The sequence below is a fragment of the Acomys minous genome (genome assembly GCF_964271855.1).
Source record: "Acomys minous genome assembly, chromosome: 19".
Lineage (NCBI taxonomy): Eukaryota > Metazoa > Chordata > Mammalia > Rodentia > Muridae > Acomys > Acomys minous.
Genome location: NC_140499.1, coordinates 58,502,195 through 58,525,935, shown reverse-complemented (window position 1 = coordinate 58,525,935; position 23,741 = coordinate 58,502,195). Strand labels below are relative to the sequence as shown.

Here is a 23,741-nt window from a genome sequence, read left to right as displayed (position 1 = left end):
TTGCTATGTAGACCTCTCTAGAACTTATAGAGATCTGACTGTCTCTGCCTCCCAAGTAGTGAGATTAAAGGTATCACCACACCTGGCCTAGTTACTTTTTAAAAATAAATCACTACGACACACGTTTTTAATCCCAGCACTCGGGAGGCAGAGGCAGGCAGATCACTGTGAGTTCCAGGCCAGCCCAGTCTACAAAGTGAGTCCAGGACAGCCAAGGATACACTGAGAAACTCTGTCTCCAACCTCCCCACCCCCCCAAAAAAAAGTCATTATATTTAAAATGTTGCTTAGGATAGTTTCAGGTACTGGGCTGAAGTGATCCTTCTGCCTCGGGCTCTCAAGTGCACACCACTGCCTTTGATTTGATTTTATTCCATGTCCAAGAGATGAGATGCTATGTTCACACAGCAAACTAGTTTTAAGTTTGTGGTGGTTTGGGTGAGAATGGCCCCTTCTGCAGGATATTTGATCCCACTGTGAACCTGGAGACTGTGAACCACAAAAACCTGTTTCTAGTTGTGGAGTGGCTCAGCCCTAGCACACATATTTAATCCAAGAGTTTTCTGTACACAGGATTAAATAAAGTCAACCTTAGGTCAAGAGGGGGAGCAAGTAACCAGCTGACAGGGGATTAAGCAGAAGGGAGGGATGTTGAGGAAACGGTATTTAAGACAGCTTTGGGATGTGAGCTGAGCAGGAAGGTCAGCTGGGTACTTTCTCTGCCTCTCTGAGCTAGCAGGTTTTTCACCCCAGCATCTGGCTCCTGAGCCTTTATTGGTAAAATCAAATGATTGGGATTTTCTCTCTTTACAACACGCCCCTGAAGCTCCTACATTTGAATTCTTGGTCCCCAGTTAGTGGAACTGTTTTGGAATATTGGTGCCACCTTCTTGGAGGAAGTGTGCCACTTGGGGTGGACTTTGAGGTCTTAAAAGCTCAGTCCGGGCCTAATATCTCTCTCCTTCTGCCTGCAGGTCAGGTCAGGGTGTAATATTCTCAGCTATGTAGCCTCTGCCATCGTCTGTTTCCTGCCATGATGGCCAGGGACTAACCCTCTAAAACTGTAAGCAAGCCTCAATTAAATGTATGCTTTTTAATGTAGTCTCTTTACAGCAACAGAATAGTAAGACAAGGTTGATACCAATTTTATTCATTCTACTAAAAGCAGAATAGATTGGGTAACCAAATTGTGGTATTTGTATGTATAAACAGTAACAAAAGAATTAATTGATTCTTTAATTAAGCAAAGGAAGGCAGAAGAGTATACAATATGATTTTATGAATTAAAAAATTAATCTGTGGTGGTAAAAATGAGAACATTGGCTCTAGTGTGGGTGTTGAAAAGGGGTAGATTGACTGACTGGAGGTGTGAGGGGACTTTGTGTGGTGACATGTATCATATATTGACTGTATATGGTGTCAATTCATAGATTTACTTGGTAAGCATGCATCTTATGTAAATTGTGACAAAAAAAATGGGTGTAGTCAGCCAGGTCATTGATTTGTTGCATTTTGCTGCACTCTGGTGGAACTGGAACCCAGCCTAAAGACAGTATTTTTCCTTTCTGTCATGGGTTTCCTTGCTTCCATGGTATCCAGGACTGGGGCCTGGGTACCACTCCTAAGAGCCATGGGTCTGAATCTCATCATCCTTTGAAGCATCCCAGAGGCCAGAATCAGCATCATCAGCGGCCTGACAACAGTGATTCTCACCTGCAGGGCTCTACTTCCACACTGTGCTGGAGACTGTGGTCCTGACTCCTTCATTACCCCATCCTCACAAAATCTTCTGTAGCCATCCTCCATCCCCTAGAGCATGATCCTGAGGCCATCTACCCATCCAGTGGGAACAACCAACATCAGGATGCTCAGCCACTAGAGATTCACATTTGCAGGCCGTTCAGAGCGTGTGCCACCACACCCAGCTTTCAATTCCCACCCCCCACATAGGGTTGAGCTATGTCGCTGTGGCTAGCCCGGAACTAATTATATGATCAGGCTAACCCCAAACTCCTGGATGAGAGCCTTTGGTCCCTGTCTCTTGAGGATTACAGACACGCACCATCTCACCCTACTTGGCATGCACTACTGATCACTCCAACTCCCCAAGCTGTCACCCTAAGGGTTACTTGGGCCCGCACATGGTCTAGCAGAGTCTTTCTGACCAGCCTGTTTGCTCTGCACACTACCTCTATTGTTTTGTTTTGTAGACAGGGTTTTTTTTTCTGTGTAGCCCTGGCTGGCCTAGAGCTCACAGCGATCCGCCTGCCTCTGCCTCCCTAGTGCTGGGATTAAAGGCGTGCGCCACCACTACCCGGCTTATACACTACCTTTTCATCACTCTTGTGTATTTTAAAAATCATGCCAACATTTTCATACATCCACAAAGCCAGTACTGAACTGCAGGGTTAAATGCACGGAGCCCTTTAAGTCATGACTGTCTCTGTCTCCAGCTGTTGGCCACCTGGGGGCCTGGAAAACAACATGGTAGGCTGCAGTGGTCTTCAAGTCAGGGCTTGTAATAAAGTACTTCTCCATGATTGGAGGAGTACATGTAGACTGACTTGTTTTGTCTTATGGTCTCCTGTAGGCTTTCACTAATTAGGTATGGAAGGATAGCCCGAACTCCTGCTCCTCTTGCCTCTACCTACCAAGTGCTGGGATTAGGGTGCATGCCACTGTGCCTGACCTGTAATTATCTAGATATGACGTTTCATTATATTATCCAAGTTGGCTTCAGATTCAAGTTTGAGTTTAAACTCACTTGGGCTGAAGTGACCTTGCCACCCCAGACCCCACAAGGAGCTGAGAACAGGTGTGTCTTGTCAGGTCTGTCTGTCTGTCTGTCTGCCTGTCTCTCCCTTCCTTCCTTCCTGTTTGTTTTGTTTTTTCCAGACAGTGTTTCTCTATGTAGCCTTGGCTGTCTTGGACTCCCTTTGTAGACCAGGCTGGCCTCGAACTCACAGGTCCACCTACTTCTGCTGGGATTAGAGGCATGGGTCACCACACTTGCCCTTTAGTCTTCTTAAGAAAATTAAAGCAAAGCCAGGTGTGGTGACGCACACCTTTAGTCCCAGCACTGGTCTACAAAGGGAGTCTAGGACAGCCAAGGCTGTTACACAGAGAAACCCTGAACCCTGTCTTGAAAAACAAAAACAGAAACAAACAAATAAAGGAAAGTTAAAATACATAAAGAAACAATATGTGGTGGCACATACCTTTAATCCCAACACTCTGGAGGCAGAGGCAGGCGGATCTCTGTGAGTTCGAGGTCAGCTTGGTCTACAAAGCGAGTCCAGGACAGCCAAGGCTAACACAGAGAAACCCTGTCTCGAAAAAGAAGGTAAGAAGAAAGAAAGAAAACAGGATGATAATTTAGATTGTTGGTTAAGCAGACATGGGACATGACTAATTCTAAAGTTTAAGAGGCTCAAGAGGCTCAAGCAGGGCGATCACAGTTAGCTCAGCCTGAGAGACACAGGGAGACTCTGCTACAAACAACAAAAAGATTGGAGCTTAATTTTTGATAAGTCGACAACCAGTAGGTAAAATATTTCTGAATTATGAGTTTGAATAATTGCTTCTGAAGAAATGCCAGTGAATTATTAACCAACTTGGAGTAGACAAGATAAACAAACAATCCCTACTGTATATACAATTATGAAATGTAATCGTTCAAAGTCATCCAGAATATTCCCCAGACTTATCTCCTTTTCTCTTATCTGACATGCAGGTTGGAGATAGCTTGTTGTTTCTCAGCCTTACAAACACTACAGACCTGAAGTTACAGGCAGTCACAGAGGAAGGAACTGTCCATTAGCGGATGAGCTCACAGTTTTGAGTTTCTAACACTGGTATACGGTGTCTACAAACTGGCCTAGACCGGTGGTTCTCAACCTGTGGGTCACGACCCCCGTGGGTTGCATATCAGATATTTACAATTCATATCAGTAGCACAATTACAGTTATGAAGTAGCAACAAAATAATTTTATGGCTGGGGATCACAACAGGAGGAACAGGGTCACAGCATTAGGAAGGTTGAGAACCACTGTCCTGGACGGTGTCATGAAGTCCAGGCTGGCGCTGAATTCACTAGGTAGCCAAGCAACCTTCAACTCCTGACCTTCCTGTCTCTACCTCCCAAATGCTGGGATTACAGGCATGTGCCACAGTGCCCGGCTCCAGGAATTCTTTCCAATGAGTTGTACGAACTGTTGTAAGTTTTCTAGGCTAAGAAAATACCAAAACACTTTAAAGATTTATTTTATTTTCATTCATATCTTTGTGTCAGTGTGAGTGAAAGCCATCTGTGTGCAGGTGCCCGTGGAGTCTGGGAGAGGTGCCAGGTCCTCTGTAGCTGGAGCTGCTGGCAGTAGTAAGCTGCCTGCCATGGGTGCTGGGACCCGAACCCATGTCCTCTGGAAGAGCAGGACGTGTGTGCTCTTAATGGCTAAACCATCGATCTCTCCAGTCGCCTAACCTATTTTAGCAGCTAAAGAGAATCACATCGTTTCAGCCATCTCAGCATAATAAATGGAAAAGACACTGGATTGGTTATCAGCAGGGCGAGGCTATACGTAGGTCTCTGCCTGTGACTTTCAACAAGTCCTTTAACCTTCTTGTTGAGCTCTCTGGTCCCCCCCACCTGTGGTAGAAAAAGAAGAGCTTGTAATGAAAGGAGAGGCCCCTAGATGGCAGCAGTGTTCCGGGCGAGGCTATGGATTTTGTTCCACACAGTGAAGTAAAAAGCACAGGTATAAAATGATTTCCCATTAGTTCTGAAGTGAAATTTCTGAAAAGCTGAAAAAATAATCAGCTTATGAATTCACTCAATGACATTCAGAACGGCACTGAGTCATAAATCTTATGGCCTATGTGCATCTGACATTAATTAAAGGAAAACATTAACGGTCATACCAAAGTGAAAATAATCCCTTGTAACTGATCATATATCCACCGCTGTTTTCTCAGGTTTATGTGCCCAGGTTTAAGAAACTAAATACAAGCTGGGCATGGTGGCGCATGCCTTTAGTCCCAGAATTCAGGAGGCAGAGGCAGGCGGATTTCTGTGAGTTCAAGGCCAGCCTGGTCTACAAACTGAGTCCAGGACAGGCAGGGCTATAAGAGAAACTCTGTCCCAAATAAAACAAACAAACAAAAAACAAAAAACAAAACCCCCAAAACCAACCAACCAGAAACAAACAAACAAACAAAAAAACAAAACACCCTAAAAAACCTAAAACCCAGTGATATTAGGGAAACTGACTTACAGTCCCACAAGTATCTTTTAAACAAGCCTGTTCTAATGTACACTAATGTTCTCTCTTGTAAATGTTACAGTCTGATTTTCAAGAGCAACGAAAGAAGTTACGTTCTTCCTACAGCAGCGTACACAAGGGCCTCTAAGGGAACACTTTATCTTTCGGCGTTTAAAGGATAATATATTGGGCTGAAGGAATGTAGCTCAGTCGTACAGTACTTGCCTGGAATACACAAGCCTGGGTTTAATGCCCTGCACTGCAAAAACAAAGGACAATGTATTAAACATGGCTTCTCCACTTCTAACCTAAACAAAGAAAAACCTGAGTATTTCAAGAGGCTTGAGTGATGCACGGTTTGGGTGTGAAGGTGCCCACAGAAGGCTCATGTGTGAAGGGTTTGCTCTCTATCTAAGGCACTACTGAGATGTGACCAGGTCACGATCAGACCATGAAGAGTCCACAGCTGAGCAGGGGGTTAGGAGACGGAGGAAGGCTATTTGAAGCATTTCTTCGTATATCTTCTGCCTGGCCCCCTCTTTTTTCCTTCCTGGTTCTCTATTTTCCTCTTCCTTTTCTGCCTCTTTTCACTTGCATAGATGCTAGATGTTGAAAATGTCCCCACCGTAGTGTTTTGGTTTGCCTCATGTCCAAGGCGATGACACCAAATGACCTTGGATCGAAAATTCTGTAACCAGGCCAAACAAATATTTTCTTCTTTAAGTTGTTTATAATCAGGTATTTCATTGCAGCTGCGAAAAGCTTCTGACAAAGATGAAAAATATCAAGCCTTCACCTAAAAATTTTGGAAACAAACATAACAACCCACTCCCATTTACCTCTTATTAAATTTTCTCCAAACCTAATAATTTTTCTTTGAACATTGTTGAGTTTTGCCTTGACTTCAATCACTATATACATAGTGGGAAAGTACCTATGGGAACCCCACAGCTGCGTTTTGCTTTCTATTAGTTGAGAGAGAAATAAATAGCAAGCCAAACAGAGCACAGCAGAGCAAGAGGACAAAAAGCGAATTTGTCCCATTATATATTTTTGTCAAAAAAAAAAAAAAAAAAAAAAGAACAAAGGCATTGAGTAGACTCAAGATAGTGCTGTCCTCTGTGAAAGCTGTCCACCTGTCTGTCCACCAAACCCGCCTAGCGAAGAGCCGCCTCCCCGACCTGTGCGAAGACTGAAGATACCAAGACAAGGAAGACACTATCTACACCCGAAGCCTGAGACGAGGGCTGAAAAGCTCAGTTCAGTTTATTATAGTTGTCAGGTAGATACACAACCATTGACTTATTGTTCTGCATACAGAAGGCCAATATTTAAGAGGGATTTTTCTTCTTCTTCTTCAATAAAGATAGGTTTTTCAGAATCTTTACTATTAAATGTTGAAATCCCACAGGCAAAGACATACTCCATGCCCCACTCCACACCCTTGACCCCTTTTTCTTGCTCTTGTATATGGCTTACTGCAAATGAGGAATGAGTTTGAACAACACTTTAAGTCATCCCATTCTCAAAAAACCTTTCCGAGCAAAAACGTACAAGGATTCTCTGTATACATTCTTAACCCCAAACAGGTAGGAGAAACCCCCAGGTTCTAAATTCTAAAATCAAATGCAATCACATGCCAGGGGTAGGAAACTGAGTCAAAGACAAAGTAAATATTACTTCCCTATAGAAGCCACGTGCTCAGGTCACCACTGGCTGCCCAGCTTTTGGACAGTGGGGGAGACAACAGAAACCAAGAAGCGGTCCGGCATATGGAACTCTTCTCCAAAACAGAAGAGAGCCGCGAACCTTGCTGGGAAGTGTTCCCCGTTCCCAGTGAAATGCTAACCCACTGATCCGTGAGGGAGATTGTCTTCAATCCATCTGGCTTTAGTTTGTAAACTGTAATTGATTCAGTCACGCAAGAACCCCCTTTTAAGCTCAGGACGTGTGACCTTGGACAACAGGGAAGCGGTCTTGTGTTTACTCCAATAACTATGCAGAGATGGGCTGGAAATGGTCGAGGTGGTGGTGGAAGGGACTATGCCAGCCTCCTTAAATTATTTTTCCTTTTGATTATTTTAAGGAGGAATGAGCTATGGGGGCTTGGTCCTGTTTTTTCATCTTACCGTTTGCTCTGCCTTCTAAGATACTACCCATGATTCATAACGCACTACTATAATAAGACACCGCTTTTATGTACTACTGGGGTAAGGCAAAGAAAACGAGTTTTCCTCTGGGTACCAGTACTTGTCAAAGGAACGATTGCAGATTCAGAAGATGTGCTTTATAATAACCCTGTTAACATACAGTATACACCGAGGCGGAGCTAAGTGAGGCATGTCCATGGGAGAGTCAGTTAGTTGAGTTAGCAAGGCATCTCAGGGGTGCTTCTGGTTCTTTTGACCCCTTCAAGTCCCTGGACAGATAGGGGAATGCTGGGAAACACAAGGGGCATTGGGGGAAACTGATCTCCCCAGCTGCATGTAAATGTTCCTCTAGTTACCGAGCTTTCTGTCCGGAAGCAAGAATTTGCCCTGGGACTAAGACTCTACTGTGCTGAAGCTGTTAGAATTAATTTGAATATCAAAAACGAAATTCAGATTACCATCCATGTCCTGATAGTTACAGCGTGTAGAGTGTCAAACGCCCTCTTTTTAAACTAAAGTAGAAAATGAAGAAGCACGGTTAGTTCTGCGTGTGGACGGAACAGGTGTGTGAGGACAGTTCCTGCTCGTCAGCCTCCCGACGCTGCTGCCAGCCGGCACCAGATGCTTTCCCGGGGGAAGTGGGCACTGCCTGCCACCCCACCCCCACCCCTCACCCCCACCCCCCACCCCCCCCCCCCGCTCCCCGCTAACACTTTCTTGCTGGCTTCCTCACTCATGGTGGTTTCCACGTACACCTTTCCACTATGAATTAAGCTAGACTCTAAAGCCTACAAGTTTTCTGCTCTCAGAAATCCTAGTGTACCATGGACATCTTAGATTACTTCTCTTTCCGTTACAAAAATAGTGCAAAATATCTGATAGTCAAAGTGAATGTTCAAGTGAGTTCTCGTGCCAAGGAGCAGCCGGGCTTCACCTTTAGCTGGCTTGCAGAAACTGGACGTAGCTTTTGGGGAAGATTCCAGATCTTCCCATTAGTTCTCCACTCATCCAATCATCATCTACGGGCTCCAGCCCCGCTATTACATCTCCAGCCTGGAAGAAGACAGACAGGAGTTAGAAATAATTACTGGCTTCTGCAGGGTATAAGCACAAAGCACAGCCTACCTGGAGCGGAGTGAATAATCGGCTCTTTAGATAACTCATTTATCTTGATTTGCTGAGAGGCTTAAATGATAAACCGCACAGATGATGTATACCTAATGATGACATTTGCTTGCAGGCCTCTTTTTCTCAAAGTAAACTCGATTCTCTCCCCTGCCCCCCTGCCCCTGCCCCGGCACTGTCAGCCGTGCTGTGTGCTGAGTTCCCTGTTTATGGCTTATGCTCCCATGTCCAAATCACATTAAAAAAAAAAAAACACCAACAACAGTATCAGCTATATATACATGCAAACATGCATATTTTCATCAAACAAGCATTTGCAGGATGTCTACCATGTGGCAGGTCCTGGTCTGGGTAACAGGGGGATAGTATAGTCAATCGTGGAGAGTGAGAAGACAGGGCAACGACGGAGAGGGGCAGAGAGCGTGGCCTTGCTACTCATGAGGGCAGTCTAAGAGGGACACGCTGACGTCATGCTTACGTAAAGATGACAGGTGAAAGAGTGAGCCATAGGCTTCCTGTGTGTTTTGCCCTAGTCTGTTCCTTACAAAAAAGACCTTAAGGAATGACATTTCCAGAGGTGAGTACCATTAGCGTTCTCATTTTAGGGAAGAACATTTTCGTATTTATTTTGTGTGGCGTGCATGCGTGTATGTGTGTGTGTGTGTTTCTGTGTGTAGGCTCACGTGTGCAGAAGTGCATATGTGTATGAACACACGGGAGCCAGAGGCTGATGACAAGTGCCTTCCTCAATCATTCTCCACCTTGTGTGACAGAGGAAAGGTCTCTTCCTCGCACCCAGACCTCACTAACCCAGCTAGGATAGCTGGCCAGCTTGCTTTGGGGGCCCTGTCCTCACCAGGTTGCCATGACTTCCTGTCATTTACATGGGTACCGAGCAACTGAATCCTGGTCCTCACATGCACAGCAAGTGCTCTACCCACTGAGCTATCTCCCCAGCACTGAATTTCCTTGTTTTACAGATGAAGAATCTGAACCTCAGACATTATACACACACACACATATAAATATATACATACACACATATACATATATATGCATACATACACATGCATATATATAATATATAATATCACATATTATATGCTAGGGTTTCTATTGCTGTGACCAAACACCATGACCAAAAAGCAAGTTGTGGAGGAAAGCAATTATTGGGCCTACACTTCCATACTGTAGTCCATCACTGAAGAAAGTCAGGACAAGAAATCAAAAAGGGCAGGAACCTGGAGGCAGGAGCTGATGCTGAGGCCATGGTGGAATGCTGTTTACTGTCTTGTCTGGCCTGCTTCGTATAGAACCCAGGACCACCAGCCCAGGGATGGCCCCACCCACAATGGGCTGGGCCCTCCCCCATCAATCACTAGTTAAGAGAATGCTCCCAAGCCAGATCTTACAGAAGCATTTTCTCAACTGAAGTACCCTTCCTTCAGATAACTTTAGTTTTTGTCACGTTGACAGAAGACTAGCCAACATGCGGGGTGGAGTGACACACACCTTTAACCTCAGCACTTGGGAGGCAGAGCCAGGTGGCTCTCTGAGTTCGAGATCAGCCTGGTCTACAGAATGAGTTCCAGGACAGCCAGGGCTACACAGAGAAACCCTGTCTCAAAAGCAACAACAACCACAACCACAACAAAAAAGACTAGACAGCTTAACGTAACTCGTCAGGATTGCACAAAAAAATTAGCGTAGAGGCAGAATTCAGGGTGTTGTAGGGCCCATACTCCTCATGGAGAAGCTACGAGGCCACCACAGTTCATGGTGGAAAGTTACTGTAAACCTGCTTTGTAACAGCCTGCACAGACTGTACTCTGTTGCTCTATTGCTGGCTTATTCTATCCCCCCCTCGCCTCAACATCAATGTGATACCCTAAAAGTTTGGATGCAATTCTTCACCTGCAATGTTTTCTTCTTCTTCTTTTCTTTCTTTCTTTCTTTCTTTCTTTCTTTCTTTTTTTGGAGACAGGGTTTCTCTGTGTAGCCCTGGCTGTCCTGGACTCACTTTGTAGACCAGGCTGGCCTTGAACTTACATTGATCCACTTGCCTCTGCTTCCCAAGTACTGGGATTAAAGGCGTGCGCCACCACGCCTGACTGTTTTTGTTTTTTGTTTTTTTCTCTCTCGAGACAGGGTCTCTCTGTTTAATAGCCTTGGCTATTTTACCTGAAGACAAGGAACAACACTTGAACTGTTGACTTGCAAGACTGAGAATGAGTAAAGCAACGGTTTCTAAACTTAGGCATTTGAGGATCAAGGCACTGGAAAAAGAATGGAGTTACCAACTTGAGACGCTCGTCACTTGTTAACAATGCTTTATAAGAGAAATGACACTGCAATATAAAAGTCAGAGCAAGTCTTAGAATAAAGGAAAGGATCACCGAGTAGGAGCTGCCAACTTTACCCCAGATGACTCTCAGCCAGCCCTAGGAGGCTGAGTCAGCATCCTCTGACTCAGCACCTTGCTCACTCTGTAGACGAGGGAAACCGCTGTTTGGGCAGTGTCCTGTTTTAGGTCTCATCTTCTTCAGTTGCTCCCAGAGCATCCAAAGACAGAGGCGTTACTGCTGTGCCTCGGGTGTTTGGCAGCAGTGACCCCTGCATCAGTCTCTTTCCTACAGAGCAGCCCCAAAGCACTGCCTGGACATCCCGATCATGGTGTGACAGAAACCTACTTCCGTTCCGCCTTTGAGAACATAAGAGGCACTTTTTCAATAAGGTAAGGATTATATTTTGGTTTCTTTTAAGAAAAAATTATTTGCTAGGAGTGGTTGGCGCATGGCTTTAATCCCAGCACTCTGGGAGGCAGAGGCAGATGGATCTCTCTGAGTTTGAGGCCAGCCTGGTTTACAAAGAGAGTTCAGGACAGCCAAGGCTACACAGAAAAACCTTGTTGCGAGCTGGAGAGATGGCTTAGAGGTTACACTGGCTGCTTTTCCAAATGTCCTGAGTTCAATTCTCAGAGACCACATGGTCATCTATAATGAGATCTGGTGCCCTCTTCTGGCAAGAAGGTGTACATGCAGGCAAAACACTGTAAACATAATTAATAAATACATCTTAAAAAAAAAAAAAAGAAAAGAAACCTCCTCACCTGCTTTTGACAAGGCCTCACTAGAGGCTCAAGCTAACCTAAGAATACATGATCCTCCTGCCTCTGCCTCCTAAGGGCTGGAAATCTAGGACTGTGTTACCATGCCAAGTTCTGTCCACTCTCTTTCCTTACAATTAGGGTCTGAGAGCTCTTCATTCCTAAGTAATGATCAATATTCCATCCACGTCAACACTGCAAAATGTGCAGTGTTGGTGAGGTACAAAAAGATATGCATTCTGACCTGGAAAGAGAGTTCATCTTCGTTCTCCCCAAGAAAATCATACAGGGCTTTGGCCTTCCTCCCCTGCAGTGTTGCGGCAGCCGTACTTTTTGCCTCAGCTGCAAACATACAAGAATCTCAATTATGCAGGAAGACAATCACACAAAGCTGCAAACAGTACGAGCCCGCCTGGTCAGGCTCTAAATTTTCGAGTAGTCCTGAATTTACTTAACTTAGCAGGAAAAAAAAAAATTGTACAAAGTCTATTTGTTAGTGACAGTCAGCCAGCCACTACTTGTTCATTGAGAAGTGTGGCCTAATAAATATTTATTATTAGGCTAATTATTATTATGGCGGTATTTTTCTAACCCACTAACGATCAATGAAAACACACACGCCTGATGTATTTTAGAATAAGCCTTTACGTGGGGCAAGGCAGATGTTACCTCCTGAGCTACCCTCCAATAACTCCTAGTCTCCATCCCGTTCCATCTGCTTCTAATTTGGGCAACCTCCCCTCCGGAATCCCTAAACACTTGCTCATGCTCTCTCTCTCGTTCCATGAGGAACTCCAGAATTCCTCCTCTGGGCCACGTGGCTCTCTTCCTATCCCATGGTGATTCTCCTCTTCCTCCTTCCTCCATCCCGTCTCTTCCTCTCCCAAGATTCTCTCTGCCTCCAAAAGCCCAAGAACCTGAGCCACACCCATCCCATTTGCCTGCCCAGGGCGTTACAGGCGTTTTTTATTGGTCAAACAGGAGTAAGTTTGTAGGCCAAGGTTACACTGCAAGATTTGGGGTATATTAGCTGGGTGTGGTGGCGCACGCCTTTAATCCCAGCACTCGGGAGGCAGAGGCAGGCAGATAACTGTGAGTTCGAGGCCAACCTGGTCTACAAAGAGAGTCCAGGACAGCCAAGGCTACACAGAGAGATCCTGTCTTGAAAAACCAAAAAAAAAAAAAAAAAAAAAAAAAAAAGATTTGGGGTATATTAAAAGACAGCAAGCAGTAATTAGCATCAAAATACATCAGACCAACCTCCAACAACTACCTAATGATACCTTATCTTCCCCCCCTTTTGCCCACCCCCCCATGCACCCCCCCACCATATAACCCTGACATGGTAGTGTAGGGATGCCTTTATTAATTGTATCTTCCAGATGGACATAAGAAACTCGGTAGGTTCCCCTCGCAGCTGCCGTACCTGGGCAGGGCTGTACAAACACTGCCGGGAAGATGCCCTCCCTGTCCTGCAGTCGGCCCCGGAACCAGTCGGAGTCTAGGCGCTCAAGGATCAGGATCCGGTCTCCTCGCTTGAAGGATAAGTCCTCGCTGGTCTCTGCTGTGAAACTGTGAAGCGCTTTGCACCATTCCTCAGAAGGGCTGCTCTCCTGTTACACAGAAGGTGTCTGGTGAGCAATGCGGGGGGGGGGGGGGGCGTTTATCCCAAACAGCACTTCTCAAGGCTTCAGAGATGACGAACAAGAGGTAAGGGGCTGGTGGGATGGCTCAGTGGTTAAGGGCATAAGCTGTTCTTCCAGAGGATCAGAGTTCAGTTCCCAAGGACCCGTGTCAGGAAGCTCACAACCACAACCACCTGTAACTCCAACTCAAGGGTATTTAACACCCTCTTCTGGCCTCCAAGGGTATTCACATATAAACACACACATAAACATATAAACACAAATAAATAGATAAATATATGTATTTTTTAAAAGGTAAGGGGTTGTAAGAGTTTAAAACCAGAAGTTTTCTTCATATTACCTAATATTTTATGTTACTATTAAGTTTCTCTCTGTAGCCTTGGCTATCCTGAACTCGCTTTGTAGACCAGGCTAGCCTTGAGCGGGAAGAAATCGGCCTGCCTATGCCTCCCTGAGTGCTGAGATCACAGGCCCGTGTCACCATGCCCAGCCTGCAAGACCATGGCTCTAACCCCCTTCCAGGCCATTAGAAGAAGGTTCTGCCCTGTGCACAGACGGCTCTTCCGAGTTGTTGAGAACTCTGTTTTCCAGCACCTCTAGCAGACAAAGGCTTTGCAGCTAGGCAGGCCGGGGTTCCAGACCCTGCTTTGCTATTTCCTGGCTATGTGCCACACTAGGCTTCTCTGAGGTATTCGGTTCCGTTTAAAGGGTTGCTGTGAGAAATGGCAGGACCCCGAGAGAACATATCCCACCGGGCCTGGCATCCCTTCCCTTCTCAGTAACTAGTGTACCAAAAAACAAAAGAAAGTAAGGCCTCCTTACCTGCTAGGTTTAGTGGCTCACACCTGTAATCTCGGCACTTAGGAAGCTGAGGCAGGGGGATAGCCATCTATTTGAGGCCAGCCAAGCAACGAGGCATGGCAGTACATACTTAGACTATCGGCACTTGGGAGGTAGAGGCAGGATGATAAAAGGAGTTCAAGGCCAGCCTGGGCTACACAAGACCCTAACTTAACGCCCCTCTCCACAGAAGAGGGTAATGGGGTGGGATACATGTGACATGAAAACAGAAGTGGGGACTAAGTGGGAGGGAGAAGAGGGGGAGAGCAAGTGGCACACGGTGCCCACTTCCTCACTTTCTATCAGCGTCTGCACATCTTTCTGTGGATATCATGTGCAGTGCTATATCCACATCTACCGTACTAACAACACAGTGGTTCTGTACCATTTCCTCTTGAGAGATAGAGCACCCGTTCTCCCAAGGTTTACATGTGTGGCTGTCACATCAGTTTATTCACTCAAGCAGCCTACCTGAGAATTTGCGCCAGGGTCTTCATTTTTGGTCTTTGGCGGTGCTTTTGTGCCTACATTAAAAGGAAGAAAAAAAAAAAAGGCAGATGAAAAGGCCACACAGTGTTAGAGGGAAATTGTTAGGTGGGGTGACAGCAGAGACTGGGATGCCAGACCAGTCTCTTTAAGGGTCAGCCTCCCAGGGGTTGTTTATTTAACTGTAAACCAGGATGCATTAGTAACTGTACAACCATTTAAGTCTTTGTCAGCCGGTGTGGTGTGGTGGCGCACGCCTTTAATCCCAGCACTTGGGAGGCAGAGGCAGGCGGATTGCTGTGAGTTCGAGGCCAGCCTGGTCTACAAAAGTGAGTCCAGGACAGCCAGGACTGTAACAGAGAGAAACCCTGCCTCGAAAAACCAAAAACCAAACCAAACCAAACCAAACCAAAATAAAAACAAAACAAACAAACCGAAACAGAAACAAAACCAAAACCTAAGTCTTTGTCATTTCTCGTCTATAGCCATTACTAACCACCGAAAACAATACATAAACCCAGCTTCCCACAAAAATTACCATTCAAAGTAAGCTCTCCTACTACCTTACGCAGTATGGCGGCGTAGCAGGCGTCCTAAGCGTTACTTATCACCGGCTCCTCTGCGTTAGGCAACGACACAGCAAGCATCCTACTTGCCATACTCACTTAGAATACCTGCACCGGGCGTGGGGTGGTCCTCAGCAAGCTCCACGAAGTTGAGGGGGAAGATGCCAGTTCGGTCTCGAATCTCTCCTCGCGCCCACTCCTCATTCACGTACTCCTTAAGAACGATGACTTCTCCCTCTGAGAAGCTCAACTCATCCTTCTGGTCGCCAATATACTCAAAGCGAGCAACACACCGTGGGCCTCTGAACGGAGAGGAACACAGCAATGGGCTACGCAAGGGCCTTTATAAGACATAAGGACCGCAGTTGGCTTTCCTTTCAGTTCTGTCCCTAAGCCACGCTTCCAGCACAACTGCTGTCCAGCAGTAACTTTAGGAAGGCTTTTCGACTTTCATCCAGTCTTTCAATAAATACCCTGCTTCCCATGGGACAAGGCATGCTTACTCTATTGGGGAAAAGACCCTTCCACGAAAAAGAGTAGGCTGCACGTCTAAGTGACAAGGCTTACTTCTAGATGGTGAGGCTTTTCACATGGAAGGCCAGAGACTTCAAGCAGCCTTCCGGATCGGTAGCCGGGCTGGTTAGTCTACACGGCACACCTGCCTTTCGGATCGGCTTTTACGTAATTACGGAATCTCCCCAGGCTCCATGTGTCTGTGTCGTTGCGCCAAAGCAATCCGTGGCCTGTCCAAACCCTTTCAACCACAGACATGCTGGTATTGGGGGTGCTCCCCCTGAGACTCTCGGGGCACAACATCAAATGTCTTGTCTCAGAATGAGGACAGTAGGCAAGGGGCATCTGCCAGGCAGACGGGATGCCTACTATGTACTGAACCCACCAGCGAGCTGAGGGCATAAATGAGCCAGACAAGTTGGGTCAAAGGAAACAGAAACCTGGCATCACAAAACACATACTTATTTATCAACCTTTCTGCTCTGCAAGATTTGTGTGTCACCTTTAAGAAGCTGCATTCAGCCAGCTGGTGGCAGCGTACGTCTTTAATTCCAGTGCTTGGGAGGCCAAGGCAGGTAATCTCTGAGTTCGAGGCCAGCCTGATCTAAAGAGTGAGTTCCAGAACAGCCAGGACGACACACAGAAACCCTGTCTTGAAAAACCAAAAAATAAGCTGGGCATGGTAGCCCATGCCTTTAATCCCAGCATTTGGGAGGCAGAGGCAGGTGGATCGCTGTGAATTTGAGGCCAGCCTGGTCTATAAAGCAAGTACAGGACAGCCAAGGCTACACAGAGAAACCTTGTCTCAGAAAAATAAAATAAAATAAAATAAAATAAAATAAAATAAAAATAAAAAAGAGTACATTCCCAAGACTCAGAACAACCCTTCAGTGACCTGCAATTTTGACTGAAATAAGATGCAAGCAGAAACAAACCTTGGTCTGTAGAAGGTCTGATTTAATACTAAACCTTTGATTTGAGCCCTCAGAAGGGAAGTTTCAACAGCAGAGATCTAAAGAGAAAACAGCCGCCTGTAAAGGAGAGGTTGGCCCTTGCTGCAATCGAATTCTGATTTAAGTCGGGTCAGTGGATCAATGGCCGTCAAGCCCATTGAAATCCAACCTGCCCTGTGCTCAGAGCAGAGTCGGGACCGGATGACTCGATGCTGTGGCCCCAAGAGTTTTCTTATTTGTGATAACCTTTGCATTAATTTTCTCCTGTCCCCTGGGAACATCTCCTGATGTCTGACCTATCCACAGACAGGTTTACAGTCCTCACCAGGTACTGAATTGTACTAATTTGCTCATTTAGCTAGAGTATAAAGCTGCATGGTGGCAGGGCTTTAAATCACACAGGAGTTACAACGAGGCATAAAAGGCATATAAATCCCCGGAAAGGTCTCAGGAACACAGGGACACACAGGGAGACCCTGTAGCTTAACTCTTCCCTCCCCATTACCTACTCTCTAGAAACACAACAACACAGAATGTCCACTGACATCCACTGTCTCGCTTTCCGGGCTGGGATTGGAACTCTCAGCTAGGTCCTGGCTCCGTCTGCTGTTTTTGTAGGCTTCACATAAGATAGAAAGATTTTTCTATGAGGAAAACAGTGGTGGTTTCCAAAAGAGCTGCTAATAAACACCAGAAAGCCACACTATAACCTCGCTGATGACAGAACTGCCTCTGTGCAGGCTGAGGCCAGGTCAGCGCAAGTTTACCCAGAGTGCTACGAGGCTGCCCCAGTGTGGGAGAGGCTGCAGCAGCCGGCTTCTACCAGCCTGCTACATTTTCTTTTTAAAATGTGTGGATTTATGAGCTGGGTGTGGTGGTGCACGCCTTTAATCCCAGCACTCGGGAGGCAGAGGCAGGTGGATGGTTGTGAGTTTGAGGCCAGCCTGGTCTACAAAGTGAGTCCAGGATAGCCAAGGCTACACAGAGTTACTGGTGCTTGGACCTGAACCTGGGTCCTCTGCAGGAGCAGGATGCATCCTGACCAGTGTGCCATGTGTCCAGCCTCTCCCTGTCACGTTTCATGCAAATAACATTTCCTCAGAATTAAAGATATTGATAATCTGTGTAATCAAGTATTGGGAAGGATTAAGCTTAGAAATTCTTCAGTGACAACTCCTTTTTATTTTGTACAAAAGAACATGAAAAAAAAAAACTTACTTAGCACAGTGAGATGAAAATGATTCTCTTTTTCCACTTCTTCCTTCTGGTATATCAACCTGGCAAAGACAAAATTATAGTAATACTTGCTTCTTCTTCTTCTTCTTTTTTTTTTTTTCATACTTTGGTTAAAATAAATTTAACGTCAAATAATTAGAAAATGGGTGACTGAAATTAAACAGTGGTGCAGCCGGTTGTATGTATCGGAAGGACAGTTGCTAAACACTAAGAAAACCAAATTGGGGTTTTTTTTTTTGGGAAAAAAAAGCACGGATTCAGCTGGACGAGTGACATTCTCCGTGACACCAGCACACAGGAGACCCAGGCAGGAGGAGGCAGGGGAGGCTAGCCTGGGCTATCGTAGTAAGACACTGTCTGCTAGGGGTGGGGGTGGGGAACAGCTGCTGATGTAGCTAGCCCTCCTTGAGCAGCCAGCCATCTCTTGCCTTGTGTGCCGCCATGAGCACAAGTATCTGTCCCTGAGGAGCTTATGACATCATCAGCTGTCAGGTCATACATGACGCTGTCGCCCTGTGCAAATGAAGGGCAGGATGCTGCCACACTTCCCTGGTCCCCAAATGAGGCATTTGCTCAGATTTGTGGATTCTCTCCATGACCTGAGGAGAACTTTTCCCCTTCCTATAAACAGGGCAAAAAGGAAGCAATCTGTACCGAACGGGCGTCCACTGAGTGCAGGACACTTCATCTGGCTGCTTACTTACAAGGTAAATAGTAGATCCGGGCCGGAGTAGAATTCTTGGCCATAAGCACGCAGTTGAAAACTACTTAAGGCCGGGAGGTCTATATTAGATCAGTGCCCTTTTTGATAAATTCTATAAGTCGGATGTTTTAAAACAATTTTTTAAACTTGTGGGCTTAGGAATAACATTTATACCAGTAATGTGGCTGGCTGGCTGTGATTGATTTCAGCGTGGTAATTGTGCTTTTTAAAGCACCGTTGCCCTGAGCAGAAGAAAAATGAAGAGGATTGCTAAAACTAACATTACTCTTAATATTAATTTAGGGCATGTGGCTGGAGCTCTCCAAAGAAGCAGGCCACATCTACACTGGGCAATTTTTACGACCTACATCTCACAGTCTAAGAGGCTCGAACTCTTTTCTATTTGAAAAATACAGATTTTCCGTTATGCTTAGGTCTTAAAGTTTCTAATGTAATGGAAAATTATTGTTTTTTTTTCCCTTCAAAATATGCTGTTAACTTTTAGGTTAGCTTTATTGATATTTCACATATCAGGGAGTGAGTCATATTTTTCCTATTAATACAAGAATTCAAAGAGCGATCTTGTTTTGCCCCTATGTTTCACAGCTACCCAGGCTTAGCATAAAGGCCTTCAACCTACTGGAATGTGTTCACAAGTTAAGTTACCAGGGGCTATACAAATTTGATGTTTCAGTATAATTTTCTCTGATCGGACTTGAAAACATAATTATGTGAACAATCACGAATGGACCACTACCTCCAGTAAAAGTGTCTTGGCATCCTCAAGCTGACATGGCACCACAACCCTAAAGAACATCCCTTCAGGATGGTCCAGGAGCACTTAACTCATGTTCACTAAGTGTCTCAAAAAACTAATAGAAGTGCTTAAGAACCTTCCAGGGATCAACGGTCTACCAACTGACACTGCCCCACCGGGGTGCAGTGGGCCCAGCAGTGGGCACACAACTAAAGATAATGACTCTCACTTTCTGGACTCTGTCAATAACCGATAGGTCAGGGTGGAGGTAGGGCCTGTGAGCCCTTTCTCCTCCATGGCTGACTGCTGACACAGTCTGTGTGGGGGGGAAATAACTATTTTTAAGATGCCAAACGATGATGCGAAGACGGAGACGGGGAACTCAAGGCTGTAGGCCTCTGGTTACTCGCTCCTTTCTCTCAGTGTCACTGAACTGAACGTGTGGCCAAGTGAAATAAACAAAACCCGCTTACAATGACTTTGACGTGATTGGCAGGAAATACGCCAGTCTGGTTTCTACATTTCCCTCTGTACCACTCGGCATCTATTTTTTCGAGAAGATAAACAATCTCTCCAGATGTGAGACGCAGATCGTCAGCTTCTTCTGTAACACAGAATTGGTGACACACGATGAATCGCCCCAGCTGCACATGCCATTAAAGCAGAGAACAAAGTAGCATTTAGCTCTGTCCACAGAGGCAGTGCATTCTGCTGATTTGGAGACAGACTAGATTATACTGATCAGATTAATTTTCTTATACAATTTTATTTTTTTTTTAAAAAATTGATATTAGAGGTTCTCTTTTCTAAGATCCGATTAGATAGAGCTACAAAAGGAAACAGATTTTAAAGCCACCATTGTGCTGCCCAGTGATTCCTACTGTGCCAACACAAGTCTCTTACTGAAAACACATTCAACACTGAAAGGCCTTTATAGACACAGCATGATACATTTACCATTATTCCCAGCCACCCTTGAAAGCCATTTCAACCTCAAATATTAACTAGGGGAGTACTACAGCTCTTTAGGAAGGGAATTTATCTACACTAAAATAAAAATCAATCTGCCAAGTATATATAAATAAGTTGTAAATAGTTTTAAAAAACATTCATAGCCTTGGCTATGAAGGATAACTTAAAGTGATTACAAAAATGCAATACTGTAGGCCGGGCGGCGGTGGCGCATGCCTTTAATCCCAGCATTTGGGAGACAGAGGCAGGTGGATCTCTGTGGGTTCAAGGCTAACCTGGTCTACAAAGCGAGTCCTGGACAGCCAAAGCTACACAGAAAAACTCTGTCTCAAAAAAAAAAAAAAAAAAAAAACCAAAAAAGAAAAAAAAAAAAGCAATACTGTGGTCTCATAGGTAAGTGGTGGATGAGGCACATATACATTTTTTTAAAAACCCACTTTACTTATTAAATTATAATTAACTTCATTTTAACGTTCTAGCCTGAGCCCCCAAACAATGGTATTTTGAGCTAAACCTTCATCACAAAGCTCAAGCTTGGAACTGGTAAGCAGTTCCTAGTTTTCTTTGAGTGGGGGAATCCCCCCATCCTTTTCAAGGCCAGGTTTTCAGCTAAGCTTTCTGGCATGACTAGGTGCCCCTGAGAGTAGAGCTGATGGCTAGGACGGTATCTGCAGGCTAGAATTTTTAGGGCAAAATGAGGAAGAAAGGATCGGAGAGGGCAGCCCAGGGCTCCACCAATTTATTCTTTCTGCCTTTACCTGCTGGGAAATCATGGAGAACCAGAGCGTGAGGCGCGCCACTGTCAACAGGCTTCTGAGCGTGACCTGAATCCTTGGGGGGGAGGGGAAACAGAGCTGTGAGTGGGGTGCGCACGATAGACGCTGGCTTCATTCTTCACTCTGAGATCATGGTTTTGTTTGTTTGTTTGTTTGTTCGTTTGTTTTCGTTAAAGTCCCCCCAAAAGGACTGCACCACGAAAGCTAGATGCCAACCACACAGGTGATCTCGTCAAGGAATCCTTATCACCTCAAAAAAGAATGTGTCCTTGCCAGTGGGGACAGAAATACATTTCAACTGCATACCGCTAAGCATTTCTTTTCAAAGACTCACTTATTTTATACTGCGGGTGTTTTGCCTGCATGTACGTCTGTGCGCCATACAAGTGCCCGGCACCTACAGCGACCAGGAGGCGGCATCAGTTTCCCCCTGGAACTGCAGTTGCTCAGAACTGAACCCGCGTCCTCTACAAAGCAGCGGTAAGTCTTTTAACCCAGAAGCCATCTTTCCAGCCCCATCAAGCATTTTGATTTAAAGGAAGAAACTAAAACAAGACAGAACTGTTTAACGTCGAAAACTTTAAAGGAAATAAAAACGAAACACCGCAGCATTTATCCTGCCTCAAAGCTGCGGCATTTGGCCGCTTTGCCTTTCCACGGTCCTCTCCCCTTTCCTTGTCCTTAAACCTTAAGGACGGAGCTCTCACAGCTCAGCCTATTCTGACGGAAGAGAATGAAGTTCTGTATTTGTGTTCTCGCTCTTTATAATAATGAAAGGAGCTAACGACTTCCCACAAAAGTGTAATTCACCAAAGTACAACCAGTTCATTTATTACCACTTAACTGAATACATTCTCTGGTTTGAAAGCAGCGTTATTTCCCATGCCCGCCTGGCCTTTCTATTTAATCCAAGTGTTTTACCCAACAGTGATTCTAAGTAAATTAGCAAACAGAACGCAGTATTCTTTAGCTAGGTGAACACTGGCCTGGATTAGTGAGAGAAGGTGAGGCTGAAGGGGGCCACTTCACTACTGATGAGCGGTTGCTCTTCTCTTTGGTTTTACTTTCTTTCTTCCTCCCTCCCCCCTCCCCCCTCCCCCTCCCCCCCCGCCCCCCTCCCCCCTCCCCCCCCCCCCCCCCCCGCCTTCTTCTTCTGCTGCTATGTGGATCAGGCTGGCCTCAAACTCGTAGAGATCCTCCTGCCTCTGCTAGTTTGTTTGTTTCTTTTTTTTTTCTTTCTGAGACAGGGTTTCTCCATGTAGCCTTTGCTGTCCAGGACTCGCTTTGTAGACCAGGCTGGCCTCGAGCTCACAGAGACCCACCTATCTCCGCCTCCATCTGTAATCCTAGCACAGGAATTACAAGTGTGCGCCACTGCTCCCTGCTTACTTTGTTTCTTGAGACAGGGTCTTGCTATATCTCCAGGCAGGCCTGGAGCTCACTACATAGACGAGCATGGTTTCAAACTCGTGATGCTCCTGCCTCAGCATCCTCCAGGGATAGGATCATGGGCATATGTCACCACACCTGGGTTCTCAGCATCTTCATATGAAGAAACAGGCTTATCAATGACACCATCATCACCACCATCAACTCCAGTTTAAAGGATGTTGCTTTACTTTCTTTGGTGGTGCTGGGACGCCTTGCTCCGTCCGCCTGCAACCCTTGGGAGATGTTAGTTAAAATCCTTCAGCACTACCAAACGTATGGAATAAAGGGAGCTGGACTTTTGCACTTTTTCAGTGACCCCTGACCTCTTAGGGAGACCTCAGCTCTGTCCCTTCACAGTCCTAGTGCACTGCCTTGATCACAGTGTACTGTGAGGAATGGCCCCTTCCTCCCACCCAGCAGCCTTTCTGTCAGATCTTTCTCGAATCCTCCTGCTCTTTTAACCACAATGCACTCCAGGGGCAAACTGTCTCTTCTTGATACAGGTAAAGCAGAACTGTAACTCAGGCTGTGGCAGTAATGGCTGGTGCAGCTTTTTATATGGGCTTACTAAGGCAAGACGAACATGTTCTTAGCTCTGCTGGCTGCCTTTGTCTAAATAATGAGCAACACGGGGGGTTTTTGTACTCGTGAGCTGCTGTAGGTCTCCAGTGGCTTTCAAATGGCCATTTACGTGATAGATTATGCGTGCGTGTGATTTTTTTTTTATCTGTTCTTGATTTACATCTGTAGGCAAAGGAACGGTATTAGGCTGTTGGCCAAATCTAACATGGACCTGAGTCTCCAAGTGGACCAACAATCTAAATAAACGGAAGCCCAAGAAGGTCAAGTTGGTGAGTGTCCTTTTTCAAGCCTTTAATGATGAGCAATGAGACTCACCAGGCGGAACAGGCTTGACAGGGCTGTCCACAAGGGGGCAGTACAACCCAGACTCTGCCACCAGGGTGCATATCCGGTAGGTAAAACTAAAAATACTTCAAAGGTCTTTTCTACATCACAGCTAAAGAGATACTATAACAAGAAGAATAGCTAATACCAGCTGGGTGGTGGTGGCGCACACTTTTAATCCCAGTACTTGGGAGGCAGAGGCAGGCGGATCTCCGTGGGTTCGAGGCCAGCCTCCACTACAGACCTAGTTCCAGGACAGCCAGAGCTGTTACACAGAGGAAACCCTGTCTCGATAAACCAAAACCAACCAACCAAA

General features: G+C 45.6%; 1 protein-coding gene across 8 annotated transcripts in view; it reads right to left on the bottom strand.

The window, feature by feature from the left end:
- Positions 1–6,493: 6,493 nt before the first annotated feature.
- The window catches only part of SH3D19 (SH3 domain containing 19), a 157,165-nt gene continuing 139,917 nt past the window's right edge, over positions 6,494–23,741 (bottom strand). For 5 of the 8 annotated variants that reach the window (XM_084768547.1, XM_084768548.1, XM_084768551.1 and 2 more), the window contains 9 exons: positions 21,071–21,143; positions 19,814–19,944; positions 17,863–17,921; positions 15,278–15,519; positions 14,598–14,650; positions 13,067–13,253; positions 11,885–11,982; positions 8,121–8,462; positions 6,494–8,078 (listed from right to left, as the gene is read on the bottom strand). In XM_084768547.1, the coding sequence (XP_084624673.1) occupies positions 8,346–8,462; positions 11,885–11,982; positions 13,067–13,253; positions 14,598–14,650; positions 15,278–15,519; positions 17,863–17,921; positions 19,814–19,944; positions 21,071–21,143 (960 nt within the window). In that variant the 3' untranslated portion in view covers positions 6,494–8,078; positions 8,121–8,345. The remainder of the gene's footprint in view (positions 8,079–8,120; positions 8,463–11,884; positions 11,983–13,066; positions 13,254–14,597; positions 14,651–15,277; positions 15,520–17,862; positions 17,922–19,813; positions 19,945–21,070; positions 21,144–23,741) is intronic. The other 3 variants (XM_084768546.1, XM_084768549.1, XM_084768553.1) reach the window with 1 other exon arrangement.